The following is a 13,871-nucleotide window of genomic DNA, read 5'->3' as shown; positions in this document are numbered from 1 at the left end:
GCCCTGCCAACCATTAATCTTTCTATCTCTGTGGATTTGACTATTCTGAACATTTCATATGAATGCAGTCACGCAATTGTGTTTTTTTATGTCTGACTTTTTTCACTTAGCATAATGTTTTCGAGATTTATCTATGTTGTAGCTTGTTGTGCTTCATTCCTACTTGTGGTTGAATAATATTCCTTTGTGTGAATATGCCACATTTTGTTTATGCATTCATCAATTGGTGGACATTTGGGTTGTTTCTGCTTTTGGCTACTACGAATAATGCTGCTATGAACATTTGTGTACAGGCTTTTGTGTAGACATATTTTCAATTCAGTGTGGAATTGCTGGGTCATATGGTGACTTCATTTTGAGGAACTGCCAGATTGTTTTCCAAAAGGGTGACACCATTTTACTGTCTTACCAGCAATGTATGAGGATTTTAATTTCTCTAAATCCTTGCCAACACTTACTGTTATCTGTCTTTTGGATTATAGCCATTTTTTTTTTTTTTAAATGAGTGTGAAGTAGTATCTCATTGTGGTTTTTATTTGTATTTCTCATGCAACATTTTGGATTTTAAGAAAACGCTATTTCTCAGAACTTCATTTCAGAAATAGAGGTTTAATCTATTTAGGGATATTAGGGACATATATAAAAAGAGACTCCTGGAAGGTTATTTCATTACTGTTACTAGATCCAAAAAATATTTATTGTTTACCTTGAAATGGGCAGGAAGAAAGAGGATTCATGGGTAAGAGGTTGAGGAAGCTTATCAAATAATCTCAACCTTATCTTTACTGAGAAGAGCCATCCAAAAGAGAAGAGGTGGAGGATTTGAACAGGAGTGGGAAAGTTTGGTGCTATGGGGAATGTTAAAAGGGAATTAGATCGGGCACCTGGGTGGCTCAGTTGGTTGGGCGACTGCCTTCGGCTCAGGTCATGATCCTGGAGTCCCTGGATCGAGTCCCGCATCGGGCTCCCTGCTCAGCTAGGAGCCTGCTTCTTCCTCTAACCTTCCCCCCTCTCATGTACTCGCTTTCTCTCATTCTCTCTCTCTCTCAAATGAATAAAATCTTTAAAAAAGAAAAAAGGGAATTAGATCTGAAGAAAAGGCTCTCATAACCACGGAAAGCACCTACTTGAACTTGTAAACCATAAACATAGAACAGAGACATGTAGTTGACTCAGCACTGAGTGATAAAAGACTGGACTTGTGGAAGTCTGTAGAAGAGAAGGGTTAAATTGTGAAGTCAGGCTCGAATGTGACCCTGAGCAGGTACTGCTTGCAAGCACTGATCTGGGCACTCAGGGTGTTCTTGAGTAAGGCAGGTGAGGCCTGGGTTCCTTTGCAACATTCTAGTGGGGGAGCAAAAGGAACACATAGACAAATGCAGGGAAAGGCGAACAGACAGCTGATGATGGAGAGTGGTGCAGGAATGGCTGGTGAGAGCAGCTTGTGACGGGGTAGGGAGGCGGGTCATTCATTGGTTTCTGCTCCCTGACCTGTGTTCCGCTGTCAGCGGGCCTCCATCTTTTCTCTTTTGTGTTTTGATTTCAAAATTACTAGATAAGTTTATATCGAATAAATGGTAAAATCAGAATATCATGCTTAAGAGTTTTCATCCCTGTGTTTTTTTAAATTGGGGTTGGTCGATTCTCTCTTGTTCCTTAATTTTTACATTAAAGGAAAGAGTAAGAAAGGAGCAGACGTATACTTTGAATCTTCTCTTTTTTATCTGCAGATGACTCCAAGAGGAGAAGTGGGGATGGGCTAGCATCTGAAGAGAACCAGTTTAGTGATGATGAATATAAGACGCCTCTTGCCACACCTCCGAACACCCCCCCTCCTGAGACAAGCAGCAGCAATGGAGGGAAAACACCTCCGTTTTCTGGGGTCGGATTCAGCGCAGAGCAGCTTCAGGCCCATCTAATGAGCACAAAGATGTATGAGAGGTACTCCTTGTCATTTATGGACCTCCAGATCATGGTTGGACGAGTGAAGGACAATTGGAAGCACGTCCAGGATATTGATGTGGGACCAACCCACGTGGTTGAGAAATTCAATGTTCACCTACAGTTAGAACGTCGGTTGATTTATACTTCAGATCCCAAGTACCCCGGAGCTGTGCTCTCCGGCAGCCTACCAGACTTGAAAATCCACATCAATGAAGATAAAATATCTGCTCTAAAGAATTGCTTTGCTCTCCTGACCACCCCAGAAGGGAAGACTTCGGACACTCAGTTTAAAGAGAAGATTTTTCCACAAGGCGGGCAGCGGGGAAGTTTGCAAGACTCAGTAATGAATTTAACCCAGAGCTTTGTGATGTTGGAGCAGCATACCCGGGAGGTTCTGGTGGAGTCACAGCTCCTCCTGGCCGAATTTAAGGTGAACTGCATGCAGCTTGGCGTTGAGAGCAACGGCCGGTACATTTCCGTGCTCAAGGTGTTTGGGACCAATGCTCACTTTGTGAAGAGGCCTTACGATGTTGAGGTCTCCCTGACCGTTCACGGATTGCTCCTGGTGGACACGATGCAGACGTACGGTGCTGATTTTGACCTTTTGATGGCTTCACATAAGAACTTGAGCTTTGATATCCCAACAGGAAGCCTCCGGGATAGCAGGGCCCAGTCTCCTGTCTCTGGATCCAATGCGGCCCACCTGACTAATGCTGCCACACTGAATGACCCATCGACTATGGGTGTTTCACTTGACAAAATTCTCACCAAAGAACAGGAGTCCCTCATCAAATTGGAATATCAGTTTGTGAGTTCAGAGTGCCCGTCGATGAATTTGGACAGCACTCTTCAGGTGATTTCATTACAGGTGAATAATCTGGATATTATCCTAAATCCGGAGACAATTGTGGAGCTGATTGGTTTTCTTCAAAAATCTTTTCCCAAGGAAAAAGATGATTTGAGTCCTCAGCCTTTAATGACTGATTTTGAAAGAAGCTTTAGGGAGGAAGGAACTTACCAAGCTACATATGAACAGAACACCGAGGTTGCCGTGGAAATCCACAGGCTTAACTTACTGCTCCTTCGGACAGTGGGGATGGCGAATGGCGAGAAATATGGCAGAAAAATTGCGACTGCGAGTATTGGTGGCACCAAAGTTAACGTCTCCATGGGCAGCGCATTTGACATGAATGGTTCTCTCGGCTGTTTGCAGCTTATGGATTTGACACAAGATAACGTTAAGAACCAGTATGTTGTCAGCATTGGGAATTCCATAGGCTATGAAAATATCGTTAGCGACATTGGCTACTTTGAATCTGTATTTGTTAGAATGGAAGATGCGGCCCTCAGCGAAGCTTTGAGTTTCACCTTTGTTGAGAAGTCTAAACAGGAGTGTTTTCTCAACCTCAAGATGGCCTCCTTGCATTATAACCACTCTGCTAAATTTTTGAAGGAGTTGACGTTGTCCATGGATGAGCTGGAAGAAAATTTTCGAAGTATGCTGAAAAGCGCAGCTACCAAAGTCACTACGGTACTAGCTACCAAGACGGCCGAGTACAGTGAGATGGTGTCACTCTTTGAAACGCCCAGGAAGACTCGGGAGTCCTTTATCTTAGAAGAAAATGAAATGTATGGGTTTGGCCTCTCTGGGTCTCACTCCGACACCGTAAAGCTAATCTTGAACATAAACATTGAATCCCCTGTTGTGTCCATTCCTCGGAAGCCCGGGAGTCCTGAGTTGTTGGTGGGACACTTGGGACAAATATTCATCCAGAATTTTGTGTCAGGAGATGATGAGTCCAGAAGTGACCGTCTGCGGGTAGAAATTAAAGACATTAAGTTATATTCTTTGAATTGCACCCAGTTGACGGGCAGAGAGGGTCCTGGGTCTGAAGTAAGCCGGGCATTTTGTTCTCCTTCTGGGTCTGCCAGTGCCAACAGTCAGGAGGAAGCTCACTTCACCCGCCATGATTTCTTTGAATCTTTGCATAGAGGTCAAGGTGAGGAGTGTAAATCTTTTGTCTCACTTTGTCGAAATATTCCAAACCCAGCGTATGCGATACTGTGCTTAAAACAACAACAAAACCCTTTTCTTTTAGAATTATCCCCAGTGAATATTTAAGAAATCAAAATAGAATTTTAATACCATGCTTCATATCAGGTTGGTATGTTTTCTGTTTTTCCCACTGGATACCATATTTGACAAAACACGAATTTTTTTTTTGAAGTGGCCCCCTTTAACATTGGATGAGTGCCCATTTACAGGGATGCTTCAAAGGGTGGAGTCTGTTGGAGTATTACTTAGTTTGGTCAAATACATCTGATTTTTTCAGTTGTAAGCTGTAGGTCTTTGTTAGTTAAATATTGTAGTCCAAGTTAGCTGGAGGGGTTGACAGAAGTGGAATATGAAATTTAGTCTGTGGATGTTATATTTTCCTTTCAGTATTCTACCATCTTTTGTAACGGATTGGTCCAGGGTCCTAGGAATAAAATGCCTGAATTTGTGTCCTCAATCTGATCTGCTAAAACCAAACAGTTCAATCTATTAGTCTTGACATCCACAGACATCTGGTGGGCCCTAAAGCCTGGCTTTACTTCTTGGTGAAGAAATGCATGCCTTTGAGAATTTCTCCATATGTGGTTCTCAGATGTCAATTCACCAATTTACTTACATCCTTACCTAAAGATTGCTTTTTCTGGGGCGCCTGGGTGGCTCAGTCGGTTAAGCGACTGCCTTCGGCTCAGGTCATGATCCTGGAGTCCCGGGATCGAGTCCCGCATCGGGCTCCCTGCTCGGCGGGGAGTCTGCTTCTCCCTCTGATCCTCCCCCTCTCATGCTCTCTGTCTCCCATTCTCTCTCAGATAAATAAAAAAAAAAAAGATTGCTTTTTCTGCTTGGGATAAAAGATGTTCACTTAGAACCTGATAATTGTTCTTGGCTTTGGTGTAGGTCCAGTAAGAGGGATCAGTCTGTAATTGAAAGCTGGGGAGGGATGAGCGGTTCAGTATGTATGTGTATGAGCGGCTGGCTTGGGAGGCTAATGAGAGAAGCTTAGAGACCTGGCCTGGATTAACGTTCGCAACATCGTATTTTGAAGCTGCCCAATGGAGCATGTCGTGAAAAATGTTGTTTCTTTTTGTGCATAAATTTATGTTGTGCCTCTTTTTGCTATGAGTTTTGGTCTTGGCCTCGCTATGAGTTTGCACTTAGTCATAGACCCCAGGTACCAGGCTGTTCCGCCCTTTGGGTCTAAGGGTAATGCACGGGCTCTATCTATACCCTACGCTTCAGCAACAGTGCAGTAAATATTAGTATTTCCAATCAGTCATTTTCTCTCTGTCATGGCAGCTTTTCACATCCTGAACAACACTACCATTCAGTTTAAACTGGAGAAGATCCCTGTAGAGAGAGAATCTGAATTGACGTTCTCCCTCAGTCCAGATGACTTGGGAACTTCTAGCATCATGAAGATTGAAGGGAAATTTGTCAACCCAGTTCAGGTAAACACCTGTTGATTTTCATGTCTGGGCAGTTGAAGTCCTATACTTACTTTATATTTATTATATTAATATGTTCATATCTTATATATTTGTATATATAAAATGTTAGAAGGAAAATATGTAAATTCAAAGAGACATTGTGACTGTGCCTATTACTGTTGATAACTTGTTCTGTGAATGTGGAGCCTTTTCATTGTGTCCTTTCATCTCTGGGGCATCAGTCTTGTTGGCCCTCTTCATGTGCCGGAATGGTGAATTCTATAGAGAGAGGAGGCAGATCTTTAATTCCGTTGGCATTCAAAAACAAGCAGAGTTATTGCTTAAAAAGTCAGAGCCTGTCTTTCTCAGGAGGATCTAGTTCTTGTCATATGTGGCTCAGCCTGTAAAACAATCTGATTATTTGAGCTGTTGACAGACCCTCTCAAGGGAGACTTAGTCTTGCCCTCTTTGAAATGAAATGGGCCAGGATAGGGATTTCTTGCGTGTGTGTGTGTGTGCGCGCGCGTGCGTGCACATGCTTGTGGGTAGTGAGTATGCCTGTGTGTGTGGTGAGTACATGTGTATACAGCTGTCATCCTATTTCCTTCAAAAGTGTCATTTTTCCTGCTTTCACAGGGATGAGCGCAAAGAGCATATCGTTACAAAAAAGCAGGGACAGGCGGGATCTTAGGACAGTGGATCCTAGCCTGGGGCAGTAACTCATCACTAGTCTGTATCTGGCAGCTGCTCTGGGGTAACTCAGGAGTGCTGTTCACAGAACATGTGTATCTTTTGGCATCAGTGATTCCTGACTATGGGTCCCTGGGTGAGAGAACTTTCCCCAAAGCTTTCCCGTCTTGGCTACACTTTTGCATTACCAGTAGTGGTTACTAGGGTGCCTTTTTCACCTTAAGTCTAGCATATGGCATGAATTCCTTTGGATTATGTTGACTTACTGTTCTTATGGTTACCAATCACTTACTGTGGTTTTTGATGAAACTCTTCTAAAAATTATTGTAAATGTTAACAATTAATTTAATAATCTTAAAATATTTTATTATGAAAAATTTAAAACATACACAACACTGGAATAATTTAATGAACCTCATGTACCTATCATTCAGATTCAGCAGTTATCAATATCTTGCCACATTTGTCTCATTTCTCCTCTCTCTCTCTCTCTCCTTTTTTTTGTGGGGGTGTGGGGAGGGTTAGAGGGAGAGAGAGAGAGAGAATCTCAAGTAGGCTGCATGCCCAGTGCAGAGCCTGACTCAGGGCTCAATCTCACAACCCTGAGATCATGACCTGAACCGAAATCAAGAGTCAGATGCTCAACCGACTGAGCCACCCAGGTGCCCCTTTTGGTGAACTATTTTAAGGCAAATCCCAGAGTCATACCATTTTTACTGCTATGTATTTGGAATGTATCTCTGTAGTCCACGTGCATTTTCTTACGTAACTATAATGGTATTGTCATGTCGAAATGAGAATTCCTTGGTAACATAATAAATTTTAATCCATTTTCAGATTTCAGAGACATTTTTGATTATTTAAAAAAATGTCTTTTCACTTTTAGTTTGTGGATCCTAGTGAGACCCTGTACATTGCATTTGCATGATCCATTGTGTGAGTCTTGGTTTAGTTTCCCTCTCATTTTTTTTCCCCACCCTATTATTGTGTTCTGAGAAGTAGGTCAGTTGCCTTGTAGATTATCCCACATTGTGGATCTGGCCGTTCGTTTATGGCATCACTCAACTTGTTCTCCCACATTTCCTGTAAACTGTACCTTAACTCTACAGGTTTAACTGGATTCAGGTTCTTTTTTTTCTTGGCCAGAACACTTCAGCGGTGGGGTTGTGTGCGTCATACTGCATTATATCAAGAGGCACATAATGCTTGGTTGTCTCTGATACTAATGCTGAAAGTGATGATTGTGTGCAGGTGCGAGAACCCGGTCTGTCCACTGTAAAAGTCCCTGGCAGTCCTTCATATAAGGGCTTCTTCCACGGATGAGGTCTGATGGGATACACTGGTTAACTGGGGGCTGTAAAACAGTCACTTTCCAGTTCTGTCATTTCTGTATCTGTTTGGAATTCCTCTGTTAAAAAATTACCCATAAGTATATAAAAAACTTATGTGAAAAAAAAAATTTTTTTTTTAAAGATTTTATTTATTTGACAGAGAGAGACACAGTGAGAGAGGGAACACAAGCAGGGGGAGTGGGAGAGGGAGAAGCAGGCTTCCCGTGGAGCAGGGAGCCTGATGTGGGGCTCGATCCCAGGACTTTGGGATCATGACCTGAGCTGAAGGCAGACGCTTAACGACGACTGAGCCACCCAGGCGCCCCTTGTGTGAAAAAATTTTTAATAAGAAGTTATAATTAAAAACAAAGTAGCGGGAGAGGAAACATAAGTGATCTTGGCTTATTATTATTATCATTACAAAGCACTTTCTGTTTGTTTAGCTGAACTGAACAAAGGTTATTACACTAACAGGCGATGATCAGTGAGTTGTAGAACCATGAGTCTTGTTTCTCAGTCCTGTGGTATCACCACATTGGACTTTTGGCAGTATTCCCATCCATTTCTGCAGTTGTTTTTGTGGGATTAGGAAGAGTGATTTTACTGATTCAGGCCTACAGTCAACAGTACTTACTGAACACTGATTGTGTAAAGATTATTTTGTGGGGTGCTGGGGGAGGCAGGGGGAGGGCCTCATCCGTAGACATGGGTCAGGGAGAGGTTAAGGACAGAAAAGAAACAGAAGGGATAGTCCCTGCTCTCAGCTAATTTATAACATCTTGGGAAAACCCATAAGCATCAACTCTGGAAGTTTGTGGCCAGTGCATCTGAGTGCAATTAATAATAGTAGTGGAATAACTGAATTCTTCTCTTTGACTACAGGTGGTGTTAGCAAAGCATGTGTATGAGCAGGTTTTACAAACGCTGGACAATCTCGTGTATAGTGAAGATCTGAATAAGTTTCCAGTCAGTGCTACCTCTTCACCTTGCCCTAATTCTCCTCTGCCTTCCCTCAGTACCAGTGGAGAACCTTCCATTGAAAGGAAGGAGAATGGGTTGTTCAGCCACTCCAGCCTTTCTAACTCTTCTCAAAAGTCCTTGTCTCTGAAGGAAGTGAAATCTTTTACCCAGATTCAAGCCAACTTTTGTATATCAGAGCTTCAAGTCCAGCTAAGTGGAGATCTGACTTTGGGGGCCCAGGGTCTTGTGAGCTTAAAGTTTCAGGATTTTGAGGTGGAATTCAGTAAAGACCATCCTCAGACTTTATCTATTCAGATTGCCCTGCGCTCTCTGCTGATGGAAGACTTACTGGAGAAAAATCCGGATTCCAAATATAAGAACCTGATGGTGTCTCGGGGAGCCCCTAAGCCATCTAGTTTAGCACAAAAAGAGTATCTTTCTCAGTCTTGTCCTTCGGTATCCAATGTGGAGTATCCTGACATGCCTCGGTCTCTCCCTTCCCACATGGAAGAAGCTCCTAATGTCTTCCAGCTGTATCAAAGACCCACCTCGGCATCCCGGAAGAAGCAAAAGGAAGTCCAAGACCAGGACTGTCCCTTGACCCCACCCCCTTCTCCAACAGTAGATGAGCCAAAGATACTTGCTGGAAAGAGTAAATTTGATGATTCCTTGGTACATATCAATGTATTGTTGGTGGATAAGAAACATCCAGAATTCTCTTCCAGTTATAACCGAGTTAACCGGAACATTGATGTTGATTTTAACTGCTTGGATGTGCTGATCACGCTGCAAACCTGGGTCGTGATCCTAGATTTTTTTGGAATTGGCTCCACTGCAGACAACCACGCAATGAAGGTACTGCCCGAGGACGTTCTACAAAACGTCAAGTCAGAATCAGATGCTCTCCTGGAGTCTGAACTTCAGGATCCAGTTAACACCAAGCTGGACCTCAAGGTATCACTCCCCTTTGGCTCCTTAAAGTTCTACAAATGAATTTTGCTTTGTTTATTTAAATGTACTCATTGTTCATTTACCCTAGGAAATAGATCTTATTGACAGAGGAGCTATATATGGTCTTCTGGATGTCTGTTAATATTTTAGAAAAGGTTTTAGCATAAATCCCATCTGGAGGCAGGGAGAATAAATGGTTTAAGTAACCTTTGTCTTTCCTTTGGGTTGTGCAATTCAGTGGAATGCTCTGTTGTCTTGGAGTCTCAGGTTGCTGGTCTTCTGTCATCCGATTAGTTAAGATAACTAAGTGAGGTAATGTACGTAAAGCCCCTAGCCAAGTGTCTGGCCCCTAGTAGCTACTCTAGAATGTGGCTCTGGTCCTCTGTCCCTGCTCACTCAGAACATTGTTGGCTTTCACTGAGGCAACAGGACAAGCACTGAGAAAGAAGTCTCACGTCAGACTGCCTGGGTTTGAATTCTGGCACTTTTTTTTTTTTTTTTAAGATTTTATTTATATATTTGACAGAGACATAGCGAGAGAGGGAACACAAGCAGGGGGAGTGGGAGAGGGAGAAGCAGGCTTCCTGCGGAGCAGGGAGCCCGATGCGGGGCTCCATCCCAGGACCCCGGGATCATGACCTGAGCCGAAGGCAGACGCTTAACGACGACTGAGCCACCCAGGCACCCCTGAATCCTGGCACTTTTGCCGTAACCTCTGGCTGTGTGGCCTTGGGCATGGTTTTTAATTCTTCTCCCCCGATTTTCTTATCAACGAACTGGGGGTGTTGAGTGGTGCCTCCATCATCGGGATGTTGCAAGGATTCAGGGAGATAACTACTTGAGCAGGGCCCTTTGCACAGTGCGTGGCATGAAGTGAGCATTCAGCGAACGAGAACTTGTATAGTTTTGCTATTATGTGGATTATCAGACTTATAACTTGTCCTTGGTACTCCTATTGTAGATGTAACACTTAAAAAAGATAGCGTTTGATTTTAAGGTTATTCTGTTCTGTGTGCTAGCGTGGTAAGATGTATAAGCAGCTAAGTTCCATTGACCATTTGGGGGCACGTCCTCAGAGCTGGCACCATCCAGAGCCTGGGGCCCCCCCCCGCAGTGGCTGATGCCATCTGTGCCTGGGGGGTGAAGTTCTTCATCTGCTTGTCGTAGCAAATGGGGACTGGCACTTGCTGCTGGGGAGCCTTCAGGGAGGAGAATCATGTTCAATTCAGCCACTGTCTTCTTCTTTCCTTAGCTGGTGGGAGGCTGCATTCCTCTAGAAATAGAAGAGCTTTCGGGGCAGAGTTGGGCCCGAACCAGTGTCACCTCTCCTGCTCAGTGTCTGTGGATGAATGCCATCGCAGCACTCTGTTTAGCCAGATGAATGGCAACGGGAGAGGCTTCAGTCATTGTTTTGGACTTGATGTGTTTGTAGCCGTTAACTTTCATCTTGCCGTGCCTGTAATGAGGGGCCTCAGGAACCCTTCAGTGTTGGGTGTGGAAGTGCTCCAGGGGGCTTTGCACAGATAGAGGTAGCTGGCTTCACAAGAGAGTAACAGTGGATAATGCCCCTTGGCAATGGGCTGTTTTAGAATTTTTGAAAACATTTTTATTGTGAAAATTTTAAAACATAACACAAATAGTTTAATGAACTTCCGTTGACTTTATTCCTTTGAGATTCATCACATTGACTTTATTCCTTTCCTCTTTTTGGTGAAGTTTTTTTTTTTTTAAAGATTTTATTTATTTATTTGACAGAGACACAGTGAGAGAGGGAACACAAGCAGGGGGAGTGGGAGAGGGAGAAGCAGGCTTCCCGCTGAGCATGGAGCCCAAATTGGGACTCGATCCCAGGACCTCGGGATCACGAACTGAGCTGAAGGCAGATGCCCAACGACTGAGCTGCCCAGGCGCCCCTTTGCTGAAGTATTTTAAAGCAAATTCCAGATAAATCATTTTACCTCTTCATGCTTTGGTATTCATTTCTAAAAAATGTGGACATGTTCTTATCTAACCACATCTCACTAAATTAATGAGAATTTCTTCGTATTCTGTAACACTCACCAGTCCGTGATCAGATCTTTCTGATTATCTCAGTAGCCCTTTGACTGGTGGATTATAGAGAAATGAATAGTTAAGAAACTTCATGTCTTCCCTGTGACCTCTGCAATTCATTGGAATACTTTGCTTTGTCTACAAAAGGGGGAGAATTAAATAAAATGATATGTGACTCTTGAATGGGAGTTCAGATGAGGTTCACATGTTACATTTGCTGCCCTATCTCCTAAATCTCTGTTAATTGAAGAAGACCAGTCTTTATTCTCCCCATGGCATTGGCTTGTAGAAACTGGGTTGGTGTCCTGTGGAGTATCCCACATTCTGGCTTTGTCTTTTGGTTTCCATCTGGTGCCACTTGACTTCTTTGATCTTCTCATTTTAGAAATGGAAGTTAGCTCTAGAGGCTTCCTCAGATTCAGGTTCAACTTTTGTTAACAGTTCATAGGTTGCGCTGGGTGCTTCCTGTTGCATCATGTTCAAGGGTATGCAGCATCTGGTTGTCCCACTTTTAGTGACACTAGGATTCGTGCTAAGAGTGGGTCAGGTGGTGACAGCTGGATTCCTCTAATCAAAGCATTTTTAGCCCCACTATATTTCTTATTTGGGTGATTAAGTGACTGGAGCCTTTCTGTTTCCCTCCTTCAGGATAATCTCGTTTCCTTGAGACCTGTGTGTCTCTGTCAGCAAGCTTTCTGTGGTCTTCAAGGCCACTGTGCCTAGAATAATCCGCTCCTTTTTTCTCTGCCTTCCTCTACAAATGTTCCTCTTTCTTCCTGTTATTTTCTTTCTTTCTTTCTTCCCCCATCTTTTTTTCCTCCTTATCATTCATCCAACTTTAACTGAGCACCTGCTTAGTGGCAGGCCCTGAAGATGCAGGGATGAGTCTGGCACTTGGACGCAGTGACTGTGAATTGCGGTTCCATCCTTTCCTCTCTTCCTTCCCCCCAACTGATCTCTTATCCCCAGTGATGACGCTGAGGTACCTGTCTCAGTACATCCTAGATATAGAAGTCCTTTGAATATTTGAAACGACAGTGTTACAATACAGGATTTATTTGTTACAAGGAATGTGGTTCCTAAGAGAAGATTTTGGCATTTTTCTATTTCTGCTTGTCCCTCGAAAAGAAAATCTTTGACTGTGGTACCTAGGCAAAGTCCCAGTTGGTCAGCAGAGCCTTCTATTAAATAATTGTCTAGTCATTAAACAGGATTCTAAATCATATTTATCATTTTGCTTGGACAGATTTCTTAGGGTAGGACTTAATGAATCTCTGAGTGATTATATTCAATACATTACATTCATATTACAGAATAGTTAATATGAAAAACAAATGCAAAAATGAGAAAAATTGTTTTATAATGTAACACGTTTCACTGATGAAGTATAGACGAGGTGAGCACAGAGGCACCACCACAGGACCTGGGTTTTAGGTTGTCCGGTCGAGCCCCTTTCTCATTAGCTCTCTCCTAAGGTTGACTGATAAAGAGAGCTAAAATGAAATTGGCATCCACAAAAGTGTTACCTTCATATTTCCTGAACCTGTCTGTATCTTCCTCGATTTGGTTCTGCTGTTTGCCTGACACATGCCTTTTCTCCCCTAGTAAGATCTGCCTTGCTTTATCTCCTACGTTCTTAGGTTCATTCGCTCTCTCTCGTGCTGAATAAGACCACCAGTGAGCTTGCTAAAGCAAGTGTATCCAAATTAGTGGCACACCTGGAAATGATTGGTAAGTGGGGAGAAATCAAACTTGCAAAATCTGGTGAGAATTTGAACCTCCTGCTCACAAATCTAATTGTCTTCACATGCAAAGTAAGGTGAGGGATCATTGGCTTAGATTGTGGTTCTTGGTCTGGCTATGATTTGTGGTGGTGGTTCCCAAATACCGGCTTATGGATTAGAGTCATGTGCACAGCTTGTTAAAAATGCATGTTTCTGCCCACCCCATCCCCAAAATATGATTCATTAGGTTGGGATGGGGCCCTGGCACCTATTTTTAACAAATTTTTAACAAACTCTGGGTAGGAGGGTGACTATATAATTTTTTGTCCAAATTGGGACATTTTGAGAGTGAAAGGGGACATTATTAATAATTACACCTGGGAAACCAGGGTATATATATGTTCACTCTATTGCCATAATAGGGGAGCCATCAGTAAGGGGCGTGATTTTAGGTGGGAGGATGTAGCAAAGCTGGCATTCTTTCTACTAGGTCTCTGCAGGTTGAAATTGTTAGTTGAACACAAGTGATCAGCTACATCAGTTCTAAATAGCAAAGGTTTATAAAGTGTGAATAAAGCACTACTCCTTCCTTAAGGAACAGATAATGAAATAATGGATGACCACAGCTCACATGTTGATTCTGTAGTATAAACAAGAATGTCTTTAGGGGAAGGAATGATCTGAAATTGAGATTTCATGCCTGATGTAAACTAATTTATGAGCTCAGAAGAGATAGGTC

General features: G+C 42.9%; 1 protein-coding gene across 7 annotated transcripts in view; it reads left to right on the top strand.

Annotated features, from left to right (window-relative positions):
• The window catches only part of VPS13D (vacuolar protein sorting 13 homolog D), a 246,078-nt gene that overhangs the window by 29,267 nt on the left and 202,940 nt on the right, over positions 1–13,871 (top strand). For all 7 annotated transcript variants that reach the window (XM_045898674.3, XM_045898673.3, XM_045898671.3 and 4 more), the window contains 4 exons: positions 1,731–3,944; positions 5,294–5,445; positions 8,328–9,359; positions 13,049–13,139. In XM_045898674.3, the coding sequence (XP_045754630.1) occupies positions 1,731–3,944; positions 5,294–5,445; positions 8,328–9,359; positions 13,049–13,139 (3,489 nt within the window). The remainder of the gene's footprint in view (positions 1–1,730; positions 3,945–5,293; positions 5,446–8,327; positions 9,360–13,048; positions 13,140–13,871) is intronic.

The sequence above is a fragment of the Mirounga angustirostris genome, unplaced genomic scaffold (genome assembly GCF_029215605.1).
Source record: "Mirounga angustirostris isolate CCGP_5_RB_7025 unplaced genomic scaffold, mMirAng1.0.hap1 SCAF_4, whole genome shotgun sequence".
Taxonomy (NCBI): Eukaryota; Metazoa; Chordata; class Mammalia; order Carnivora; family Phocidae; genus Mirounga; species Mirounga angustirostris.
The sequence above is the reverse complement of the archived record's forward strand: the minus strand, read 5'-3'. Positions and strand labels throughout refer to the sequence as shown.